At 48.1% G+C, this 25205-nt stretch overlaps 1 protein-coding gene across 4 annotated transcripts in view; it reads left to right on the top strand.

Annotated features, from left to right (window-relative positions):
* Positions 1 to 10891: 10891 nt before the first annotated feature.
* SUCO (SUN domain containing ossification factor) overlaps positions 10892 to 25205 on the top strand; it is a 45132-nt gene continuing 30818 nt past the window's right edge. For all 4 annotated transcript variants that reach the window (XM_072867271.1, XM_072867270.1, XM_072867269.1 and 1 more), the window contains exons 1-2: positions 10892 to 11202; positions 24305 to 24413. In XM_072867271.1, the coding sequence (XP_072723372.1) occupies positions 11138 to 11202; positions 24305 to 24413 (174 nt within the window). In that variant the 5' untranslated portion in view covers positions 10892 to 11137. The remainder of the gene's footprint in view (positions 11203 to 24304; positions 24414 to 25205) is intronic.

Below are 25205 nucleotides of genomic sequence, written 5' to 3'. Positions count from 1 at the left end.
GTGTGTGCTCTGCCACCGTGTGAACATACCGCCCGCAGTCCAAAGGGCAGCTCAGCCCTGCTCAGGTGGCCCAGACTTTGCCTGCAGGGGAATGACTCACCTGCCTGCACAACAGTCCTAGCGGGACTGGCCACGGGACCGGCCATGGGACCGGCCACGTTACCATCCATCCCTGCCGGTCAGAGGCAATGTGCGCCGTGGAGTCACCCTTCAGCCCTCCTGGGGCTCTGTGGCTGTCGGGGCTCTCTTGGCGGGGATGAGCAGTAGCTAAGGTCAAGGATGCAAAAGCCCTTTGTGAGCATCTAAATTCCTGCTCTGGATTCCATGCAACAAGACCTCCCTCACCTCATGATTAGGTGTCCCCAAGAGCCACTGGCCTCTGGAGCAGCTGTAAGATGGCGAGTGCTGTGAGACCCTCTGCTGAAATGCAGGAATGAGGAGATGGATGCCATGGCACTATATATATAGGTGGAGGGCCCTGTTGGCTTGGCTGTCCGCTGCCCTTTGCAAAGGGACCCCACTGTGGATTTGTTTAGTTTCTGCCAGGCTCCGAACATTTGAATAAGCTGCTAAAGCTGTTTGGAAGGAAGGCTGGAAAAGGTGACAGGCTGGGACTGAAACAGCTGTGACTGATCTAGGCCTCCGCTGGAGATAAGTGAATATCAAAGTATGGAGGACACTGCACCCCCCCGCCAGCGCAGGTGAACCCTTGGGGGCTGCCTCCGGGTGTGGCTGCTTCTCCTCAGGGTGGGACCATCACTTGTGCTGCAAAGAAATAGGCTTCAAAATAACTAAACAGCACACCCTGCTTAGGGTTTCAGCTTGCCTGAGGCTGCATGACGAGGGCGGATCCTGCACCTCCCCATGTCCCTCGGCTGGGGCTCTTCTTCTGCATCCCACCCGCGTCACCCCACAGGGGACAGGGCTGCTCCAGCTGCAAGTCAGCAATGGACCGGCAGCTTTGCAGGCTGCCTTGTGGTGCAGGCTCGGTCCTTCTCGCCCTCCTTCTGCAGTGAGCGGTGCCTGCGAGGGTTGTGCTGCGTGTCCTGGGTTGCTGCGGCGGAGCTGGGTCCCTCCGTGGGCCTGGGGCGGCGGGACAGACAGGGCTGCCTGCAAGCGCAGCTATGGATGCTTGGGCTTCATTTCTCTGCCAAACGATCCCTCAGCCTTCCCCTTTGACCCTGGAGCTGAACCCTCCCTCTGCAGGAATGTTTTTCGGGGGGGAGGTTGGTGCAGCTCCAGCTGCTGAATTTTTCCATGCCCAGAGACCGTCTCCTGCCTTAAATGGCCCTATAACATGGGCTGTGTCTGCTCGCCTGCAATCACCTATTTAAGGATTTGTTTGGATGCAGTCCCCAGCAAAGAGTGGGACGACACCAGACCAGCACCTTGCAGCTGGGCTGAGCCCCATGGGGGATGCTGGGGCGCGCGGGGCTGGTTGCCCCAGGGTCCGCTGCAGCGGCGTGCCCAGGCACGGGGGAGTCCGGTGCTGCTCCAGCTCTCCCAAGCATCTCCCTTCCCTGTGCATGGGTCAAGTTTCCTGGATCCAGGTCTGCGTCCCCGTCCCAGGGGGACATGGGCCACCGGCAGCGTGAGCTGGCAGCGGCATCCCCTGTGCAGAGATGCCCTTGCTGTGGGCAGCCCATACTCCCCAGGGACGCTCCTGGGCCCCCTCAGGCACAGCTCCTGCCCACGGTCTTGCTGGGCAGACCTGGCTGAAGCTGGCCAGACCCCTGAGCCCTCCTGCCATCCGCAGCATCTTCCACCACCCGGGAAGCCTCCCTGCAAGCTGGGGTGAGGGATACTCTGTCCCATACGGGCTCAGCATTGGCCTCGGCCACATGCTGCGGTGCTGGCAGTGCAGCCAGGGCAGGGAGCGTGCCACGATCCTCGTGGGTCTCCATCCCGAGGCCGGGCAGCGTGGAAGCACCAGGAGCTCCTGGCGGGGACATCACCGGTTTCAGTGTCAGAGCTCCCTGTCCCAGGCAGATCATTTCCAGAGCACAGCAGAGGCTGCTGCCGCTGCCACGGCTGGGAGGGAGGGCTGCACTGCTCTCGGTCCCTCTCTGCACAGCATCACCTGACCCACCCTATGGAGAGGAGCCTGCCCCAAGGTGCAAGCCGGGACCTTGCTGGAGACCCCATGGAGGCATTCCTGGGTGAATGGCCCCTGCCCAGGACAGAGAGGACCTGAATGCTGATGAGTCACCATTTTCCCTTGTGGGAGCATCCTAGGGGCATGGAGGACAGGCTGGGCAAGACGTGGGGGCTTGCAGGGGAGAACAAGGGTGGTGGGAAAGGAGGCAGAGCAGCCAGGGAAGGGGGAAACTAGCACCCTCCCAGGCAACGAGCTGTGATGAGGAGGTACTGAGGCTGCTGGAGAAACCCAGCGATGCTGCTCAGGGCCAGGGAGAGCGGTCCAGGAAATTGGGATTGGGTCTGAGGAGCCCAGGCTGGACCAGCGTCTGCCAGGGTGAGGTCTGGGATTTGTTAAGCCCGTTGCAGGGGGTGAAGGATGGGAAAGCTGCTGTGGAGCTGGGATGAGGAGCTGGGGCGGGAGAGATGCGATGTGGAAAGGCACACGCTTGCAGGGACGTGACCTCTTGAAGACACAGCCTCTGTGGTGGCTGCAAAACTGAGCTCCCTTGGTCCTGGCATTCCCTGCTGTTCAGCACAGATCGGTGAAGCCTCGTGGCAAAACGCCCTCCCCACTGCCCGCGCTGGGCTCGAGGGAGAGGGACAAGCCAGCCCGGCTGGGGTCCCCAGCCAGCTCCAGGGCAGTGGGTAAGCAGGGTCCCATTTTGTAGGGGAATGCAATGAAGGTCAAGCTGTCACCTAGTGAAGATGTTTTTGTTTTTTAATCTTTTTTAAAAAAAATATATCCCTAGGAAACTGCAGCCAAAAATGATGTCAATGGTGCGCTCTGCCAGCTGCAGGGTGCTCCGAGGTGGGACGAGTCCAAACTTCAGCTACCCAGGTAAGCTCAGCTCAACCCTCAGCCGTACATGGCATGTCCATAATGCACAGACACAGGGAGGAAACCAGACCTTGGGGGTAAAAAATCAAACTGCCTGTGGGACCTGAGCATAGGTTGTCATGGAAGCTAGGTGAAAAATGTCTGAAATTTGGGAGTGAGGAGGGTCTTCAGTTCCTGTGGGTGCCCCCAAGACCTGGCAGAGCAGGGAAGAGCTGAATTAAGCTTTTGCTGAGCAGTTTCTGAGTCTGTTCCCCTTCGTTTAGCCCCAAATTTGAAGCATGGGGATGGGATGCAAAGTGCTGACCCAGCTCTGCTGCAGTCGGTGAAAAGGTATCAAGAGCTACAGGTGGCAAAATGCTCTGAAAAAAACAACTCCCCGGAGGGCAAAGGCAACGTACCATTGGGGAGAGCTGGCAACCAGGGTGGTGGTTTCTGGAGCCACAGCTGGAGCCACGTGCCAGCTCTCCGGTCCCAGCTCTGCATCACCCCGAGCCTCGTCCGGCAGCCACTTCCTTCCCCTTGCAGTTGTGGGATGCAGAGCGAGAGGCACGAAGGGATCCAGTGTTTCATAACGAGGTTTCTACCATCTGCCCAGGGGATATGTTTGTTTTGTAGCTGTGCAGGTGCAAAGCAAGCCAGAAGTAGATGGAGAGGGGGACACTGGATGAAACGGCACTTGCAAACGGGCCAGCTAGGGAAAAATTCAGCATGTACAGATCAAAAGAGGTTGTAAATCACTGCTTTAGCTTGGTGCATTGTGAGAGAGTCCTCCTCTGTGCTCACCTTCCCACTTGACTAGTAAAGAAGCATTTGTTCAAACACAGCATGGCCTCAGCCTGGAAACACAGCAGTTTTGGAGAAGATATTCACCCCAGGAGCCCTTTCTGCCCTCTTCCTGTGAACATCTACCTGGAGCCTCCAAGCAGGAGCCCACGCACTTGGGAAGAGCGGTGTGATGTTGGGGCTGAGGTGTGTTTTACACACGCAGTGCTTCTCCCTGCAGTATGAGCTCGTCCTACCCCAAAACACAGGGAGAAGGCTCCCCTGGGCCTGGCCCTGCAGGATGTGCATGTTCCCCTGCGAGCACGTGGGTCCCCAAGGAGTGACACTCCCTGCTACCAGCCACCCCCTCACCCTATTTTTAAGTATCTGCCAGGGAGGGGATGGAGCCAGGTGGAAATTTAGTTTATTTTAGTACTCAGCAAAAGGGGAAGGGAAGCAGCTGAGCCTGTGGCATTCTCTGTGCATGCCCTCGTCTCTCACGGCTTGCATCTGGCAGAGCTGCTGTGGCTCCTGTGCAGGCTGTGCTGCCCTCCCGGCATGCTCCCGGCACTGCCTCCCTGGGGCCCCGACCACCTTCCCAGCCCCGGGGGGGGGCTCTCAGTTTTGGTTTTGTGTTGAGCGAGCCACGGATGTGCTGTCGTGCCAGATCACATGCCTGCAATGTTGCCCACTTTGGCCTCAATTTGCATGGGGCCGTGGAGGAAACCCAGCGCCGTGTTGTAGTGGGTGCTTTCCTGGCCCCTCCGCTCACCCTTGGTGCTTATGGGCAGCTTCAGCCCACGCTGTCCTCCCAGAAATAAAACCCCAAAAAAGCTTCACACCTCCGTCACAAAGTTTTGCCATTTCTTGGTTTCTGTAGCTAGATTTGCTTTTTCTTTTCCCAGGGGGGCTCAGACAGTGGCTGCCATGAAGCACTGGGGGGACCAGCAGGTGCCCGCCGCAGCGGTTCACCCCACTGGAAGCCCCTGGTCCCACACCACATTTCCATAATGCAACCAAGAGTTAATTTTGATTCTCTGTGCCTCAGTTGCCAGCAGCCTTTGGACTTTCCCTGCTCCATCAGCCTCCCCCGGATAGCAAGAGCAGCTCCTCGGCTGCTGACCGCGTTGTCTTCTCCAGCTAGCAGCAGGCAGTGGCCTCTGCACTGGCGTCACAGCATTGAGCCGAGATGCTGCTGAAGGTTGTACCTTGAACACCTGCCAGCTGGGCTAGGAGAAGGTGGGTCGCTTCTCCTTGAAGCCGTTTTCCATCCATTCCCAAGCACCAGCTGTAGGAAAGGGTGTTTTCTGTTGCACAGGGGCTCTGTGGTCCTGCGATGGGGCCAGGAGATGCTCTGGCTTTCTGCTGTGCTTTGCCTGGGCATCCCTGCTGGAGCAATCGTTTTGTCTCCTGTTCCTAGCCGAAGTTTTAAAATTCATACAAAGCCACATGAAATGAGCAAACCAAATACAAATGTGTTCAGAAGTGGAATTCCCATTTCAATTAATTTTCATCATCTCACTTAGATAAAGTTTTGACTTTAAGGTTTTGAGCTACTAAAGAGGGGGCTCGGAGCCAGGCGGAGGAAATCTCTCTCTGGACCTGGCTGTGCTGCCCTGAGAGCCATGTGAGGGGTCCAGTCCTGCCACAGGAGGCCACCGCCACACATCCATCAGTGCTTTTGGGAGCCCCAGGACTGTGCCAACATCTACCCATGACAGATTTCAAGGCTCTTTCAGGAGGGATTTGGGCCAGCTGGCTGGAGATCAGAGCAATCGCTCTCCTACACCAGGTCATGCAGCCCCTGCCAAGTGTCACTGTGTGCCATCATCTCTGCCTGCCAAGAGGAGAGCTGCCCACCACTCCTCGGTGCCATCGCACACCGCCACACCAGCACACACCTACCCGCACCGGCACACGTTAGGTAAACCTAACGAGGCTCTGTGCAGAGCAAGCGTTTTGGTAACCCGGCCCACGAGTATCTGCAGTTTGATCAGCCGGTCACTGTGGCCACGGTCACAGCCCAGCAGCCCGGCGTGGCATCCCCTGTCTTTTAACTGATGCAAAGGAGGGGTGCGGGAGAGGGAACTGGTGTCTTCGTGGGGGGATGTCCAGGACCTGCATTTGAGACCGCAGACACACGACCCTCCCTGCAGGACAGCACGGCAGCCCCAGCCCAGCAGAGGTGTGACAGGAGCAGAATCGCCAGTGCAAACTCCACTGATGGTCCCTGCTGCCTCTGCCCAGGGGTGAAACCCTGCAGCAACCCTCCCCAAAACCCCCGTATCTCAGAGAGACTTTATTGAGTGATGAAAGAGCAATTATCAGCCCAACTGGAGGCAGAGTTGTTCCTGTTTGGTTTTGCAAGGAAAACAGTTCCAACCCCATTTTCTTTTTGCACAGCTTGTTCCCCCTTGGTGTAAGCTGCAAAAGAAATAAAAGAAATTCAGGATTTTTTTTAAAACTTTCACACTGGTTTGCTGGATTCTCTCCTGCAAGTGGTTAACGGTTCATCTAAAGTCAGAGGAAGCTCTCTGAAGCAATCTTGCAATTTACAGCTTTTCCTTTACTAAATAAGAAATGGTCAGGAAATTAAACAGGAAATTGTGTCTGGAAGGAACAAAAGTTCCGTTGTCAGAACCTGCTTACGAAAGATTTACTTTATTTCAACCAGTAAGGAGCCAAGATCAATAGTCAGAAGAGGAAGGAGTTTGTGCAAATTAAATCACACGTGGAAAAAAAATCACTTGGGAAAACAAGAAGCCTTTGTAAAGAGCAGATAAGGATGAATGGGAGAGAAGCCTTAGCACCTGCAGCAACCAAATGCTGGAAAGTGCTGAAACCAAAGGCATAGGATGTAACCCTAGGACAGGTGTCTCTCCAGAAGTCAAACATTGCTCCACAGCCTCAGTGCCCAAATCTCTGGGAGATACTCTACAGCCTGTACAACACTCTGAGGTCCATTTCAGTGTTAGAGCGCAATGGCAAAGCATTGCCCCCACTGCGCATGGTTTGCAGGTAAAACAGCGGTGCCTTTTCTTTCCTCCTGCTCAGAAACACTGCACCGAGGTGCCCCTTGGGTGGCCACTTCCACCTCTCCCTGCCCAGTGTGCCAAGCACCATGACCCAGCTTTTATTCCCTGTCAGCAGAGTGATGCTCGTACTGCTGCCGATGTGACCCGTTGTGCTTTGCGTGCTCACGGTCTTCTGCACCTCTGCATCGACCCTGCAGGCAAGGAGAGCCCTCCCCGCCCAGGGGATGTAGGTACGTGCACCATCAGGTGATGAGGTGGCTCAAATTCAGCCCCACGGCAGGGCTCACCCTCCATAGGAACTGCACCAGCTTGCTTCATCCTGGGATTTGGCCAAGAGAAAGCCAAGACCCTGCTGCAAACGTGCAGCACTTTTTGAGAATCCCATGCAAATATTTGCTCCCAGGTAACCCTACAGTATGTTGGGCTTTGGGTTAATTATGGGTTCTAGTTGGGAGATTGGGTAATCTGTAGGGTTTTTTTTTACCATTATACTGCTCATCTTATCAGTGGTTGAGAAACAGGCTTAGCAAGCACCGGTATGCGGGTATGTCAGAGGTGATGAATCGAGACTTCTGTCCGGCTAATGGCAACCGACTCTTTAGGTGGACGCTCGTAGCTGGTGGGGACTGACTTGAAGGGCCTTTTTCTCTGGGATCCTGCCCAGTCACTGTAATGGTTCCCCTGATATGATCTGTCCTCCATGACAGCTCTTTAGTTGTGTTTGGTCTAAGCTGTATGTTATTAATCCCCAGCTGGTAATGGGACCGTAGTGTGTGGGAGCTGTGCCATTCGAGAGCAGCCGCATGGGCTGAGCAAGTGCGGCTTCACAGCCTTTTCCCCTCTTCTTGAGGAAAAGCTCTTGACGAGGAGGCTGGAGGAATTACTGTCCTGGGAGCATGACAGAGGCTGATGACAGAGATGGTCCCAGTTGTAAGCTGTGGTGTGGCCCTGAGCAAAGCATCCCATGCCAGCGCCAAGGCAAGTGCTCTGACTGGAACTACTGAACAATGGGTTAATATTTATTAAATTTAAATCTCCAGTGCTTTGTGGGTGAATTTCTCTACTGCTCTGGTCCTGGCTATCCCCAACACGCAGAGTTTGTGGCTGAGGCTGCATTGGTGGGATGGAGAAGTGCTCTCTGCCTGCTGGGTGAGGTGGCCACGGGTGGATCCTCCGGTCGGAGGCAGGACGCCGGGTGTGCAGGTGTACGCCTTGCCCAGCATCTCCCTGTGCTGACATACCACCCTCACTCAAACGGAAGGTGCCGTAACTTGTGTAGCATCCTTGAAGGAGACGAGTCCTATGTGCCTCCCTGGGAGGGTCACGTCCCAGCAGGAGGCAGGGAAGGAGGCAGCTGCAGCCGAAGCTCGCATTGCCCTGCCTCTCTGCGGCACCCTCCAGCCCCAGGGGCCAGGGAGAGATTTGGGGCACTCCCTGACATGGTTAAAACAGTTGCGGGTGGGACATGCACTGTTGCTCCCACAGCTCGGGGAATTTCCCTCCGCCGAGGCATCTCCCCGGCACCGGTGCAGAGGTGCGTCCCTGGGCACAGAGGCTTTTGGCACCCGCGCTGCTCTGGGCACGGCCCTGCTGCAGGTCCCTGCAGGCACAGGCTGGCCCTCCGCACCACGTCTCTGTTCATGACCCTCCCAAGGACGGTCAGACACCTGCACAGCCACGGATCCACGCTGCTGCCATGCCGCGTCTTAGCACCTAAGCAGCTTCTCAGCATTTCAGGACTCACCTCGCTCCTACAACCGGTTGGGCTGCCCTTGTGTCATCCCTGCTCATGGGGTGACGGGAGCCGACCAGGGAGGAGCCGGGCTCACTGCTGACCTGCTGGGAGAGTTGCCAGTGGGCTCTGCGGTAGGCACTCGCACCAGGGACACAAAGCAAAGCCACTCGCTGTCAGAGCCACCCTCCTGGCCACTTTCATCTCGGTATAATCCGTGCTGTGGTTTAGCGAGCCCATTTTCCTCTGCTAGAGGTTCATGTTAAATCCCATGGGCTTCTTCCAAAACCTACCAGTGACTTTCACAGGAATTTCCTCCTGTTCAGCCTAACGAGCCATAGCCTCGTCCAACAGGTCCAAGCCAGGCTCTTGGCTAAGCTGCAAGGTATGGGGCAGCGGGTGCTGCTTCACACCGTGGCTCACTGCCCTCTGTGCTGTTATCCCCGTTTTCCAAAGAGACAGGGCAGGGATCCGCCCGGGATCCTCCTGTGACAGCCCCCTCCTCTGGCACTGCAGGTCAGGCTGTTTCTGTCACAGGGCAGCCTGTGGTTTGCTGGCCATCGGGGTTTAAACCCCAGCCTGTGTGGAGATGGGGTGCATTCTCTCTTTTCCCCTCTCCTGAACGTGTTGGCACGCAGGCCTGTCTGCTGTCTGTGGCACGCAGAGCTCTCGGAAGGGCGGGGGATGCCAAGTGTTAATAAAAGCACAAAATTACAAGGTGAACAATCAGGAAAAGAACAGACACAAAGACTCCAGAGGTTTCCACTGCTGGCTGGGAACATTTATCCGCAGCTGGCTGACTCCCGTCATGCCATCCTGCAGCTCAGCAGCACCAAGCCGAGCCCTGCAGGCACACCCCTCCCGTTTGGGAGCACCCCCAGATAGCTGTAAGGGCTGGTTTGTGGGGCTGGAGCTCCTCTGGGGGAAACAGCAGCTGTGGCTTGGGAGGGCCCTGCTCCTGCAAGGACTGCCGTGATTCACACCCTCCCGTGCCTCCCTCCGGGCAAAGCTGTCCTTTCTTGTTCGGAGTCCTGACATGTGCATGTTTCCAACACGGCACGCTCGTGACTAATCCACCTGTGCCTTTCAGGGCTGTCATAATGCCCTGTGGGCTGGGAAAGCAGCGTGCGTTGCTGCTTGCTGCAGCTCCTATCACACTGCAGCAGTGGGAACCCCGATCCTGAGCTGGTTTTTTTGGCAAGATTAAGTTGCAATTATAGTTTTCTTGGCTACTGTAGCTCAGTGTAAAGCCCACCTCACAATGACATACTTCAGATGGGCAGATTTAGGCCTGGCTACCTACAAAATCCCTAATGTTTTGATAATAACTGTTGTGTAGTTCTACCAGTCTACCCACATGTGCCAGTACCACAGAACGCAACTCCCTTCTGTCCCACATCGGGAGCGGGTGCCCACAGCTGCCTAGGCTGTATTCCCATGAGCATATCCCAGAAGCGTTACCCCAGCCCGAGCAGTCAGAGGGAGAGAAATGGGGAAGGTCTGTGCAGGCAGCTGCGGGGCTGGGGGAAGACGCTGGGCCAGCAGGGCTTGGCCAGGCTGCCAGGTCCCAGGCGTAGCTCCAAGGAAAGCGCTCCCCGTGCGGGCCTCAGGATGCTCCTGGCCGGCTGCCGGTCAAACCCTGGCTCGGCTCTTGCTCCTACAACGAATAAATATGCACAGAAACACCTTAAACACTTCTCTGGCACCCCTTGTGCCTATAAACACGGGCTAGGCTGCCATCCGGCTGCCAGCGGGTGAAGCCCGAGCCCGACTGCTCCTCATGGGCCCCCTCAGGCCGCCTGCAAAATGGCCGGCGGGGACCCGCGCGCGGAAGCAGACCCCGCCACACCGCCCCCCCGCCCGGAACTACAGCTCCCAGCAGCCCCCGCGCGCCCCGCCCCGTCCGCTGGGAAATGGCGTTCCCCCGCCCACTCCGCGATCGTTTTTCCGCTGGGGGCCTCATCCGACACCAATCAGCGCTCGGCTCTGTGGGGCAGCCCGCAACAAAGCCTGATCAAAAAATAAAATTAAAAAATCCTGTTATGTCGGAGTGCCGTTCCTTAAAATGTCCCTCGCGCCGGAGTTAATCACGTTCCTCGCGCGCCCCGCGGCCCCGGGGTTTGCTGTCAGCCCTCATTTATTGCGATGGCCATTTCGCTTTAACGGCTTGTTTCTCGCGGACACCTCAGAGGGGTCCTTGGGAGGGCGGGGAAAGAGAAGGCCGCTCTCTTGATTCGCCGCCGCGCTGGAGGGGAGAAGCCAATCTGGGCCGGCAACCGGGACTGGGGGGCGGGGCCACTCCAGGTGCGCAGGCCATTGGTGGCGGCGGAGCGAGGGGGCGTGGCGGAGTGGCGGGGAGGGTGACGCGTATCCTTCCAGCTCAGCGCGTGAAGGGATAAGGGGCAGGGGGGAGGGGCCCGGTTCGGCGGGCAGTAACGGCCGCGCTCGCGCTGCTGTGTGTCGCGTTGCGTCGGAGCCGCGCTCGCGCCGCGCGGAGGAGGGGCCGCTCCAACGGTCGTTCCTCCTCAGCGGCCCCCGCCGCCGCCCGTGCTTCTCCCGCTGCCCCTCTGCCCCTCTGCCGGGGAGGATGCGCCGCCTCTTCCCGGCCGCGGCAGGTAGACGGGGGAGACGATGAGGGAGCCGCCCCGCCGGCTCTTGGCCCTGGGGTCCTGCCTCTTCCTCTGCGCCGTGCTCTGGTGAGTCCCGGCCGCGTCGCGGGCCCTCGCCCTCGTCGGGGGGAGGTTCCTCCGAGGCCTCCGGGGGCGGGGGTGTCCTGCCGCTCGGGGCTCTCGGGGAGAAGAGCGGCGGCGGACGCCGCCGCCGGGCCCGCCCTTAGCCCTGCCGCAGCCACCCTCCCCGGCAGCCCGGGGCCCCCGTGTCGCTTCTGCTGCCCCAGCTGGGGAGCCTTTTTCTGCTCTGGCGGGGAGAGCGTCCTGGTCGGCGTGCTGAGAGCTGACGGTCGGGGAGGCGCGGAGCGGGAGATGGGAGTGGAGATGGTGCTATTGGGGAAAGAAGGATGCTTCCCTTTGGGAACGCAGGAACGTGTTATTGTGCTGGCGGCACGCCGTGTTGCGTTAAGGGACAGGCAGGTAACAGCTTTTGGGAGGGTAGTTTCCCGCTGCTGTGAGTAATAGTCGCCTGCTGCGTTCGTGAAGATAAGCGGTGTCAGATGCGGAGTTAGTCCTCAAGTACTAGGGGTTCAAAGTTACGCTGTACATTTCTGTATGTATTTTGTTGCCACTCCGTGCTTTTAGCTGGAAGGCTTACTTTTCCCATTTCAGGTTGAACTCTGGCTGTGTTGGCTGAAAGATCACGATTCCTTATTCTTGAAACCGATTTTCTGTGGCTGGCTGGAGTCGTGTTAAATTAAAGCTAATGAGCCATTCATTTTTGCACTGCTTACGTCTTTGAGAGTGTTGTTTGTAGTGATTACCTTAGCTATACCTTGTTCCAGCATTTTCTGTTTACTTTGTTTTCAAACTTCCTTAAAATGTGACACTTACTAGAACACAAGTATTAGGACAATATATTTTGGTGTGGTAAGTCCTAAGCTTCTTAAACTTTGGCCTCCTTTTGCACTCCGTGACTCACTGTTTGAGAAATGCTAGCCAGTTTGAACAGCAAACTGCAAATATTGGAAACTGAACAGCAGCAGGTGTTAGAGATAATTGTGTATCTGGTGTATTATTTTAATACATTTCCTATAAACTCTTTAAATAGTCTATTTAAAAAAAAAGAAAAAATTGAAGTAGACTTGAAGTTCTGGATAGTCTCACAGTTGATTTTAGTTGGATGAAGAAGGGGAGCCCAGGCATCTCCCTGTACAGAATCAGTTGCAAATCTGGCGCTGACGCTTGTGTTACTGGGTTCGGACAATCCTGGAGCAAATTTGGCTTGTGTCATCACGTTTTTATTTTTAGGAGACAAAACAGTGAGTCTAAAAGGTGCTTGAAAACTCTGTTGCCGTGTTTACATTTAGCAAAATTCTAAAAGAAAAAGCTCCTAGCCATGTAGGTTAACTGAGCTGTGAACCCTGTGTAACTGTCTCCAGACAGCTTTTCTTTTACTTGTTGGACAACTAAGTTTTTTCTCATGGAAGGTGCTACTTGTTAGGATTCTTATTAGGAAGGCAGTTTTTGTTTCTTTCTTACTGTGTCTTGAAGGCTGATAACCTGTTTCTGCCTTGAGGTAATTCATTAGCAAAGGTGTTCTCAGCTTAATGATATATAGATGGTCAGAGTAGTTATCGTTGTGTTCTTAGTCTGCTGTTTTAATGAAACTGTTTGGTTTAAGAAAAAGTTCAGGCACCTAGTCCATACTGGTAAAGGAATACCATGTTCAACTAGTTGAAGTAATATGCTTGTTCTGTAAAGCTCGGACAACTTCTGTGTTCATCTTGGGTATGTTTAGCAGAAAAATTGACTTTTTTCTTACTCTTTCAAGTGGTGTCTTAACTGATCTCAGAGCTTGCACTAGAGTATCCCAAACCTTTTGCTGTTAAAAAAATTTTTTAGACTGTGTGTTCACTCTGCTCACTCTGGGTGCTTTTGATTAAAGAGCCAGTAGATTAATTTAAATGTTGGGAGGGGTATGACTCTAGTTCCCTAGTCTCTGTTGTCCAAACATAAATTCACATTAGAGAATTTAAAATCCTGTTTGCAGGATGGCATTGCGGCTTGCTTTAATTTCAGTAGCCGTGTCAGATTTGTAATTGGAAAGTCTTGAAGTCTATTAATTCCTGCCTTGTTGCTGGACTATGTAACATAAGTTGTGATGTATTTAACTTTCTCCTAAAAAGAAAATCAGCAACTTTGTTCACATAAGCAGTTAAGAAACTTTAAATAGTAAATGGAAGGCTTTGTGTTATAAATGTTGGCATGTGTGGTAGATGTTGGGTTTTTAAATTTAGTTGTCTTGAAATGTAATCTTCAAAGGAGAAGCTCTTTTCTTACAGATGAAAGTAGTGGTCAACAGACGATCAAATGAAAAACAAAAAAGCAGGGGAAAAAAACACAAGAAAACAATTGCTGTAAGAATACTCTCAGGGCTACTTGGACTCTATCTTTTTTTTTTTCCTAAACCTGGACTTTGTTTTATTTCTGGATAGACAGTTGCTTCTTTCTTTGAAACTAAGCTTAAAATAGTAAGTTTTTTATCTCCCATCATGCATTTTAAAGCTTGCCTAAAGAAGTTGGTCCAATGGAGAAATACCAATTGGTAAAAATCAAGTGGAGAAAAAAAGATTGATTTAACAGTTTAATTGGAAACTGTTTAAAAAGGTCTCATCCTGTAAGTTAAAATGTGACTGTGTATTAGGAAATGTACAAAAACCCCAGAAGCTTGAGTTTAGGGATTTGTTAGCTGGTGTCTTTTCAGTAAAGGCAATGTGGTGCTCTTTGGGAGTGCAGGATCAGACAATTATCTGTCTTGAGGCTTTCTGAAGCAAACCGTGCACAGAACAAACACAGCTCTGACAAACCTGAGCCAGCGAGGTTGTTCCACGTTGTGGTGGGTTGGCCCTGGCTGGAGGCCAGGTGCCCACCAAGCTGCTCTGTCACTCCCCTCCTCAGCTGGACAGGGGAGAGAAAATACAACAAAAGGCTCGTGGGTCAAGATAAGTGCAGGGGGAGATCACTCACCAATTACTGTCACAGGCAAAACAGACTTGACTTGGGGAAATTAGTTTAATTTATTATCAATCAAATCAGAGTAGGGTAATGAGAAACAAAACCAAATCTTAAAACACCTCCCCCCCCACCCCTCCCTTCTTCCTGGGCTCAGCTTCACTCCCCATTTCTCTACCTCCTTCCCGCCAGCGGCTCAGGGGTTTGGGGAATGGGGGTTGCGGTCAGTTCATCGCATGTTGTCTCTGCCGCTCCTTCCTCCTCAGGGGGAGGAATCCTCACACTCTTCCCCTGCTCCAGCGTGGGGTCCCTCCCACGGGAGACAGTCCTCCACGAGCTTCTCCAATGTGAGTCCTTCCCATGGCCTGCAGTTCTTCATGAACTGCTCCAGCGTGGGTCCCTTCCACAGGGTCACAAGTCCTCCTGCCAGCAAACCTGCTCCAGCATGGGTCCCTTCCATGGGGTCACAAGTCCTGCCAGCAAACCCACTCCAGCGTGGGTCCCCCATGGGGTCACAAGTCCGGCCAGCAGACCTGCTCCAGTGTGGGCTCCTCTCTCCACAGGTCCTGCCAGGAGCCTGCTCCAGCGCGGGCTTCCCACAGGGTCACAGCCTCCTTCGGGCATCCACGTGCTCTGGTGTGGGGTCCTCCACAGGCTGCAGGTGGATATCTGCTCCACCGTTAACGTCCATGGGCTGCAAGGGGACAGCCTGCCTCACCATGGTCTTCACCTCGGGCTGCAGGGGAATCTCTGCTCCAGCACCTGGAGCACCTCCTCCCCTTCCTTCTTCACTGACCTTGGTGTCTCCACAGTTGTTTCTCTCACATATTCTCACTCCTCTCTCCTGCTGCAGTTGCGCAGTAACTTTTCCCCCTTCTTAAATATGTTATCACAGAGGCGCTGCCACCATCACCAATTGGCTCAGCCTTGGCCAGCGGCGGGTCTATCTTGAAGCCGGCTGGCACTGGCTCTATTGGACATAGGGGAAGCTTCTAGCAGTTTCTCACAGAAGCCACCCCTGTAGCCCCCCTGCTACCAGAACCTTGCCAAGCAAACCCAATACACAAGTAGTTCAAAAGAGTGGGATGGCTGCATGGTTTTAGAGAAATACTTTTGATGGAGGTAAGGCTTAGGAGTGTAATGCTCTAAAAATAATATGCATCTGTGCAGACTGGAGCTTTGACTGTACGTGGCATGACTCCTGTTGTCCTGAATTTACAAAGATTTTTTCTTTTTATACTTCAGTTAATCCCTTTGTGTGGATGATCATAATGTAAAAAATACTTTTAAAACTTGTAGTGCTTCATAGTTTGACAATATACAGAGGTGAATAAGTGGAGTAGATTTAGAAGCTTATAGGGATACTAGTACTATCTGAATTGAGACTAGCTGTGACAGTTTGAACAGTAACCTGTATAAATTGTTCTGACATCAGCTTTTGCCTGCCATAAGCTGCAGTTTCAAAGTGTTAGCTATGAGTTTAATAAAGAAATCATGCATACACTAATTTGTCTTTCTGTGATTCATTCTATCCCAGAAAGTGCTTTGCACATCCTGATGCTTTTATGAACTCTTTTGTTATCCTCGGTTTTACAACCATGAGTAAAGGGAAGATGGGGATTAAGTGCATGTGCACATCAGGATTCTTTAGTTGTAGTTACATTGTGAGTATGCTGCATCAGTAAAGTAAGGCTTGTATCAAAGTGACTGGGCATCAAGATGTGCTGTTTCTGATGGGAAAACCTCTAGTCTAGTAGCTCTGACTCTGAAATCCATAATGAGAGTGTGCCCTGAAAATTGTAAAGGTCAAATTGGGTCAGTGGCATAGCCAGGAATAATGCCTAGATACAAGTACATTGGAAGGGGGTAGATTTTGATATTGCTTTGTACTCCTCCCTATAACATTAAATGTGAAGATTTATGTGAATTTTAATGAGAGAAAGTATTTCTAGGTCTGGTTTGCGTTAGTCTTCTACATTTTTGAAGGTTTGCTTGTCTAGAGCTTCTGTAATGCAAGAAGAGCTTTGAAAAAAGTGCTGTATTGGCTGTGTGATAACATCACCAGTGTTTATTTTTCCACTCCTGTCCTGCACAGGCAAAAGCTATGCAAGCCAGATTAGAGATCACAGAAGTAGAGGTTTTGCTAACTGAACATTTATTAGCCCTGACTTTTGGCTTAAACCTTGAGCTTGCATCTGTTAATAACAGAAAGGTGTTGAGTGGTAAAGTTGGGGAGAGGCTTGTGTTCCAGTGTAACACATCTCTTATCATAGAAATTCTCTTTTCAGTAGAGTATAATGTTTACAGGAGGCTGCACTAATGATCTGGATAGAACTGCTAGTGTAACTTGCTTGTACTGGGGCTCAGAATTTTACCTGGTGATTCTCCTCTTGTGTAGTTAAATCTCTTCAGAAAGCTGATACTAAAATAAGTGCTCTGTGTGTGCGTTTCATGGCAGGAAGAAATGGAAGTGATCTGTGCAGTGTTCATATAATAAAAACTTTTGTTCTGGGCATCAGATTTCAGAATGAAGAGTATGTTCCTAGATATGGAATATCTTGTTTGGAAGTATCTTTGCTCTGTAGTTAAGGTTGGGAGAAAAGCTGCTTTGGAACTCTTGAACCCTTAAAAATCATATATGAATATGCCTAGCCTATAGCCCGCTCAAGTTGAAGGTGCTGTATGTGAGCAGGGGCTCTGGTGTCTTATGCAAAACAAATGCTTGGCTCAATCAATTATTGAATATTTACCTTCTAAAATTATTTGAAAATCAGTGAAGTGCTTTCATGCAGTATCTTCTAAAAGATTTGTCCTAGAAACTTCAAATTTGTTTTTGTTATGCAAGTGGTGTACTAAAGTGGCATGCACCCCCTCACAAGGCTGCTGTGTTGATGTGTAAGACCCTGTCTGTTGCAATGAGATGTGCCTTACTTGAGCACTTAATTTCAACTTTTTCTGAAATGTCTTTCCCTAACTTGTTATTAGTTCTTTTTCACTTTGTTCTTATCACTGTGAGTATTTTACAGAATACTTTTTGGTTTTTTTTGCTTTTCTTGTCTTCAGTTTTCATTACTAATCTAGCTTTTGGTAAAGCGGGGGGAGGATGTACAGTGTCTCTTAAAGTTAACACTTGGAGGTGCTAACAGCCCTCTGCCTGAAGAGGGTGTTATTTCTGGGCATGAAAACTTTTGGCTGAGAACAGGGTAATATAGAACTGCAAGTCCAAAAACTTTCTTGTAATTCTTGGTGAAAATACTGAGCTGGTACAAGAGACAGACTGATCCCAAAGCTAGTGCAAAGAACTTTTGCTTGGGCGAGTGAAAATATTGGTATAAATTACTTAAACTGGATTGGAATATCAGTACAAGGTTCCAACAGTTCAAAATGAGCTTAGGTGCTCAAAGGAATCTTCTTGGCTTGGATGAATTTTGGAATAGCAATCAAGATATTGTTGAAGTCCTTTAAAGGTAAGAAGTCTATTAAAAATACATTATAAAATGTCTCGAAGTTAGGTGATAGCAGCTTAGATCTAAGGCAAAATTCATGTTGCTAAATTTATGCTAAAATTCCACTCCTTGGCACTGTGTTAAGCTGTGTTGTCTTTACAGTGAGTTTTAAGCATGGGGAGTTGGTGCAAAGCAGCTGATGGTGATTCTGAGCCTACCTGTAGTAGGCCTGCAGTATTGTGCCCATGTAGACAAGCTTATGAATTTAAGCAATGAGGGAAATCTTCGAAGATGTGTAAGTTAGATGTTACTACAGACTCTAAAGGCCTTAAAGTTTAATCACAGTTCATGGCTATTGCACTATTTTCCTGTAGTCTTTGTAGTCAGTATCAGGTTTTATTGTATTTTTCCAGAATGTGTTCTTTTCCCCAAACTCTTGCATTAAAGATAATAACTAGAGTTTGACAATGCAGGCAGATTCTCTTAAGCTACGGTCTTCAGTGCAGTATTACAGAAGTCTGTTACCAAGCATCACTAGGAGCTGCCTGTTCCTTTGAGCGCTTCCAAATGGACACCTTTTTGAGGGGTAGGGTTTGTGATTTCTGTCCTTCTTTAAGTGCCTGAAATAGGCTACCTGGATACTCCGTTCTTGAAAGGAGTAAGAGGTATGTGTTTCAGTGTTACTTTGGAGCATGCATCTAATATAGTCTGTTGTCTATTATGGGCACTGTATCAAAACAATATACAGTTACAATGCTGTGAAGGTGGCTGTTACCTCAGCAGCCTTTTCTAGGAAAGGATAAGAGAAATATTGGTAGCACTGTAAGAAAGGATTGGAGAGGTTTTCCACTGTTAGTCTTTGGCCTTGATTTCCGTTGTTTAACTTAGGACAACAGTGGACAGTCATGGATAAATGGTATGTTCTCCCTCTGTCTTCTTGGATTTTTATATCTGAGTATACAGTAGCTCAAAGCTAACTTTATTCTCCCCCCCCCCGAAGTTACTGGCGTGTGTCCACAATCTCAAGATCAGATTCAGGGGGTGTAGAGAAATGTGTGGTTGAAGGTGGGATGCAGGACTACCCCTTCAGGCAGTAAATCAGTTAGATCTGATAAAGTATACAGTGCAACTGTAACCTTGTTTTGTGGTCTTTGCATGCTAATGCATTTAAAATGCTGAAAGCTGTATTTTAAACTGATGGTTGGAATCTCATTGTGTGAAGCTGTGAAATTCAGTATTGTCAGAAGGATCTTTGTGTTGGGCTCCTCTGAATAAGTGAAGTAACTGTTGTCTTTGTGTTGCATTCCAGTTAGGAGACAATTTGGAGAGCACATTCTTTGCAAAGAGTGGGCAAGATATTAAAAACCAAAATTAATTGCAAAATACAATGTATTGGTAAAGGATTTGCAAAAAAGCTCCAATTTCAATTGTTTTGGTCTGGTTTTTAGCACATGAATCAAGTTAGTAGATAGTGGTAGGAAATGAGATGGTATCAGTGCCTTGTTGGCAGCATGCTTGCTTAGTGTAGATCTGTAGATCTTAGTCTTCAGCTTTTTTCTCCCTTAAAGATCCATCATAACTTTAAAAATTATCTTAGTAATGCATGCTGCTCTTCTGTAGTAATAAATGTCTTTTAAATGGATGTTGTGGGTTTTGTTTGTTTGTTGTTTTGTTTTTTACTGGCATTAGGGAAGATTAATGGTTCTTCGTATCAACACTTATTTCCACTTCACATGCAGAAATGAGTGTTGTGTGGGGGGAGATTGTGCTAAAGCAACCAGTGCCTTGCAAATAGCTTTCCTCCTCTGACTAGTTGAAATAATGTTGCTGTCCTAAAAACCCAGTCTTCATTTTCTGAGATACTTACTTCGTTCTGTGGGCTCTTTTAAATGCAAGTCCCTCTTGCTGAACTGTTCTGAGATGGATTCCACTAAGTTACTGAGGAGATGGTGAAGGTTCCTTCCCTTGCTGTTTTTTCTGCATTACCAGTGGCTGGAAGGCAGATTACTGCTGACTCGAGGGTCTGGTTGAGCTCCTTGTTCTTACAGAGCCTTCTTTCTCTTTGACAGTTAGGTCAGTGATAGCAGTCACAGACCTGTAGTATTTGTTCAAAGCAAAAGATATTTTCCTGCCTTCCTTGCCCTTTCACAACTTCTCTCACTTTTTACCTGATTAATCAAAAACAAACCATTCTGTAATCAAGAAGGTAAGCTTCAACCAACAAATAGGCGCCTCTCCCCCATTCATAGGCCTGCTCTGCTGGCTTTCTGCCCCCTCGGTCCAAAACCCACCTGTCTTCTCTTGCACAGGCCTACTCTGAACTGATCCTATGAATATTTTCAGTAGAGAAGTGTCATGTGGCAGGGACGGTGACATCTTCATTCTCCCTCTTAGCTGTTGGGCATTGGTGCATCTGCACCTGTTGGTAATACAGACCTCAGAGAGGTGCAGAAAATGTCAGTGGTCGTCCTGGAGAGAGACTGTTCGCTGTGCATTCAAGGAGGGCTTGGTAATCGGTACACTGGTCATAGCTTCCTTTTATTTTCCCTTTGCTTAAAATTACTCTGTCTCACAGGTGTCAACTGTAAACTGTTCTGAACTGCTTCACTGTCCAGTGGCCAGACATGGGTCTTGTTTGGGGAGAATTTAAGAAAACTCTTGAATCATTTAGAGGATAGATGTATTTGAACTGAATCTTGTGTACATGTCTGTTTTTGTATGAAGTCTATGGAAAAGAAAGCTTAGCCTGTTTTTCTCTGGGAAGATCAAATTGTGGAAAAAGTGCTCTTGCGTTCAAATTTCGCTAGTTGAGATATTTTCTTTTGTCAGCTGTAACTTGTATGATTCATTTTTCTTACCAGTTGTTTACTTTCTATTTGATTTTTATGCTTGTCAAAACAGTTACCAATAGCTTCACTATCTCTGATAGTCTTCTGCAGCCTCCTTCACAATTACTTAAAAGAGTTTGAGCCAAATTAGAAATGGATGGTCTTTCACATGAAACCTACAGTGCAATTTCAAAACCACCTGCACTTTTGAATGTCAGTGTGTTCCTTTTCAAAAGCCTAACAGCCATCAGTAGACCATAGCCAATTTGTATAGCAATAAGTGTACCGCACCATTCAGATAGGGGTGAGCAGACTTTTTGATTCGGTAGACAACCACAGTAGGTGCCTGCCCTCTGAAGAGTAAAGATTTCCTTCCCTCTGCCTCTCCCCCCTTCCCTATGTCTGGGCCTGCAAGCTTTTGCTTTTGGGTTTGTGCATATCAAGCTGAAAAATTCATGGCGTATTAGAGAAAATAGCTTTTAAACTACATTAAAGATGATAATAAAAGACTTGTACTTAAGTTTCTTTGTTCTTTATGGGAGATAATAGCAGCTGCTATTTTGAGTCATACTTAGCAAAAATGGAACTATTGAAAACTTTTATATCCGTGTAAGTCACTGACTGTTGGTTACGTGTTTGGAGCAATCTCTTGAAGTATTTCTATACTGTTACGTCATTTGAAGATATACCTTGTACCTGAGACAGTATTTCTAGTTACTAATCTCCAGTATTACTTGGGCATTAGATCTGCTTGCTTCCAAGTCAGCATTAAAATACTACTCTTTGGTCATGAGAAGGGGCAGGATGTATTAATATATACAGATGCAGAAGCTACTGTGCTTTCACTGGACATACTGTGCAAGTTTTTAGTAAACTCAAGGGGAATTCTGTTCTCAGTAAATGAACACTTAGGTTTTCATGTTTGTTCTCTTTCTGCATATAGAGAAATGCTTAACAGAGGTGCTATGCCATTTGGTGAATTTTTTTGTTATAGACTATATCATTTATCAGCCTGTGATAAAGAAGCCTTGTTGAATGAAAATGCAGAATGCTGAAAGACAGAAGAAGAAAAAAAGAGTAGCAGTGGTCCTGATAAGGTGATTAATTTGACTTCTCACAGCAGGGCTGGTCTTACGTGGCCTTGCATTCTGTGGATTTGTGTTCTTAATGCTCTGTCAGAGCTTGATGGCAGCAGTTGAATGATATATCGTGCCTGTTGCGTCCTCTGTCGCAGCAGGGCTCAGGTTTTCCTGTGGGTGCATGCATGCATACATACACAAAAGGAATTCTCAGTCCAGAGGGCTCTGGGGAGACTTGAGGCATCATGTTTGAGTTGGGGAGTAGACTGAGAAGAATTTCTGAAAATAAGCAAATCGGATATTGGACAGATTATGTTAGAATAGCTTAAATCATGAGCTGTCAAACTGCATTCTTCTAAAAGCTGCAATCATGCTCTATTAAAGCATGATTTGTTGCATTAAAAGTATCAGTATATTAAGGCAAGAAATGTATGCCTTTTGTATTAAGTGCTTTTCGTGACTGCAAGTGCTAAAGTGGTTATTAATGCGGTTGTGAAAATATACCGTGTTTTAAAGTGCTGATTCACAGCCAATGACATCTTTTGTCTTCTGCATTAAGGGACTTAATGTTGCTCTGTTCAGCTCACTGAAGAGCGAGCAAAACTTAGTCTAAGCAAAATAGGAAATGATGTATTTGTGTGCATGTGTAATAAAGGGGTGGAATGAGCTACAGTATGTTCTGTATCATTTTTGATCTTTCTATTGTATTTTTATGAACAACCTGGGAGTCATTATAGCTGGAAGGAGCGACCAGAGGTACTGGAATTAAGAGCATGAGAAAGTTTCTCCATGAAATGATTGAAACCACTTTTCAGAAACAGAAATGACTCAAAGGATTTGCATAACTAATTTTGCCAAGTGAGAGCTAGGAAGTAAGGCCATAGAAGTCTGGTAACATTTTATTCAGTCTCTTCAATGTATATCTTGTGCTTAGGATAAGAGAGGTTTGATGGAAGACTTAATACAAACAAGTAACTACATGATGGGATGGGAATTTAAGATGTGTGAGAATGCATATACTTCATTTTCAACTTAACTGAGATGTGAGACTTTGTACCCACTACAATATGTGTTTTTAAGTGTTTTCATACCCTTATATTAAGTGCTTTAGTTTCCAGCAACTGCAGCTGCTTCTGCTTGACTTGAGAGCTTCCATTTAGTTTACAGGAAAGCTGTTACCTCAAAGATAAAGAGGAATTACTGAGGTGCAGTGGGGCTGAAACAGACCTGGAACATCTTATTTGCCCATCTCCAGAATAGTATGTCAGATCTCACAAGTTCCTTGTCTGCTGTCTTCTGCTCTTCTGGTGGTAAGAGACCTGGATTTAGAGTGGCTAGTGCCTTGCTAACACTCCCTGCTGGTGCGGGTGGAAGAGGAGCAATAGGTTTATAGCTCTACAACAAAAGCCGGATTTTGCACTTGCCTGCAACCTGGGGAAGTAGTGCTCCCTGTGTGTGTGTGTGTGTATGTGTGTGTGTATATATATATATATATATATGCATGAAATTGTTCTTAAAACCTAGTACTTGACTGTGGTCTGTTGTGGCATGGGTTCCTCCTCGTTGGAGGAGTCTACGCTGCATATAGTTTCCAATAAAGGTGATCAAGTTTTTAAGACAGGTGATAATTTGAATTCTAAACACTAGACTGATCCCAGTTGTGTAAGTGAATCCTGACTTATTAATAGTCTTACTGTTATGACTAACTGTTAAGGCTGTATTTTAGTTTTCAAAACTTATGTCAGAAGGTTGCTGTATCCAGATTTGTTGTATGCTTAAAGATCTGCTATAGTCCTGTCTCCTCTTAGGAAGAGGCCACCCTTTTTTCAGGGTGCAGAGTGATGTTTGTGTGAATTCACAGGGGGTCATACTGATCACCTGGCTGTGATGTAAACGGTATTTTCTGGAAAAGTGTTTGGCTTTGTGGCAGGTGACTCTGATGTTCAAGTATAGTTGAAAACTCCGTTAAAACCTCAATTTGCATAGCATTTTGCTGGACTTATTCGAAGTCTGCATGAAGACATTTGCTGGCCTTTGGGCCTCCAAGCCTAATGGTTTGCTGTACAGATGTTATGTAGGACGTGAAGGGGCCATGCAGTATAAACAACAAAAGATGCTGTTCTGATGCAAGTGTTTGTATAGATGTTGGCTGCTTTTCTATGGAAATAAATCCATTTCTACTGAGAAGCAAAATTGTTCGGAAGAGAATGTACAAAACAAATTTCTATGGAGGTTGTAGCTAAAGCCACACCTGGTTTGCCATTTGTCTCTACATTTTCATTGGGTTTTGCATGGGCCTTTTGTTTAATATACTTATTTTCTCTAATTCTCTTAAAAGTGCTTGATGATACTGACCGTATAGAATTTTCTCACGTATGATCTGTACAGGGAAATAAGGAGCTTTATTTTTTTAATCTGTGGCTTTATTTTTTGCTTAGTAATAATAATTGCTAAAGATATTCCATTAGTGTATGATGAAGGATATAGTTGATTCAAATTCTTTCTAACTTGCAGTAACTTAACTAATTTGTGTCAGCTTCCACTTTGTGATATGGTATCACCCCAATAACTGTTTTGATGATACTTTTGTCTTTTGGAAGTAGTAAATTTGTAGTGTGTTTTCTGTTACAATTTCTTAAAGTTAAGTTTTCCCAATAGTTTTGATAAATTAGTATCTATGAACTGTACATGTGTGTTTTTATTTTAGGTACCTTATGGGAACAACTGAAAAAAAAGTTGAGGGAGACAATGCTGAGGGAATTTTAAAATAATATTTATTCATTTTAAATCAAGACTTTGACGCTTTTTTTTTTTTAAATAGGCTTCCTATTTGGCATGTCTTTTGTAAAGACAGTCTTTCATCGGCAGTGCAATATGCTTCAGGTGATGCTTGTGCCCTGGCGAATGATGATGAGAATGTCCAGGAAAAGGTATGCTGAATAAATCATGTTAATTACTACTCAGTCTGACTTGATATTAAATTAAAAAAAAAAAAGATTCATACACTTTGATTTGTAGAGTCGTCTTGGCCAGAATGTTTAATATGCTCAGTTGTTCTGTGAACCATGATGTTATCTTCCCAAGTTTTTGTTTTCCTTTACTTCAAGTTTGTTGCTGCTATGTGACAGTTTGTGGGGGCAGGGTGGAACAAATAGTAAAGCTAGTAATGGTGGCTCAGGATTTTTTATTTGGGTGCCAGATGTTAGAAGAAGTGGTCATCAGGGATAGTATGTGGCTCTGTAGCAACCACGATAAGAGGCGATGGCCTGGATAAGTCTAGGTCACAGTATGCCAGTTGCATCTGTGTTATGTTAAAAAAACAGTGCACAAATGATCGCTCTCCTAAATAGAAGATTTAAGATTAATTTTTTTATTAAGTCAGTATTTATTAGTTTGTTTTCCTCCTGTTTAATAAAAAATAACAAAGCTGAAATACGTATGTGAAATGCTAATAAACAAGATTCTGTCCCTTTCGTATTTACATTACTCAGCACTCGATGTTAAATTGAGTGTAATCGTCCCACCCTGATTAACTCATTACAAGTTTCTGCATATTGCAATTTCATAGTGAGTTCCCAAGCAGTTGAGTCATATCAGAAAGTTATCATAATTTCATTTACTTATTTACACAGGTAAAGAATCAGTCCTGTGATAAGTGGGGGTAGTATTGATGTTACTGGGCTTCCCTTTGCCTCCATCAATCAGTAGTAGTGCTAATCATG

The sequence above is a fragment of the Ciconia boyciana genome, chromosome 7 (assembly GCF_034638445.1).
Source record: "Ciconia boyciana chromosome 7, ASM3463844v1, whole genome shotgun sequence".
Taxonomy (NCBI): Eukaryota; Metazoa; Chordata; class Aves; order Ciconiiformes; family Ciconiidae; genus Ciconia; species Ciconia boyciana.
Note: the sequence above shows the minus strand (reverse complement) of the source record. Positions and strands in the feature narration are given on the sequence as shown.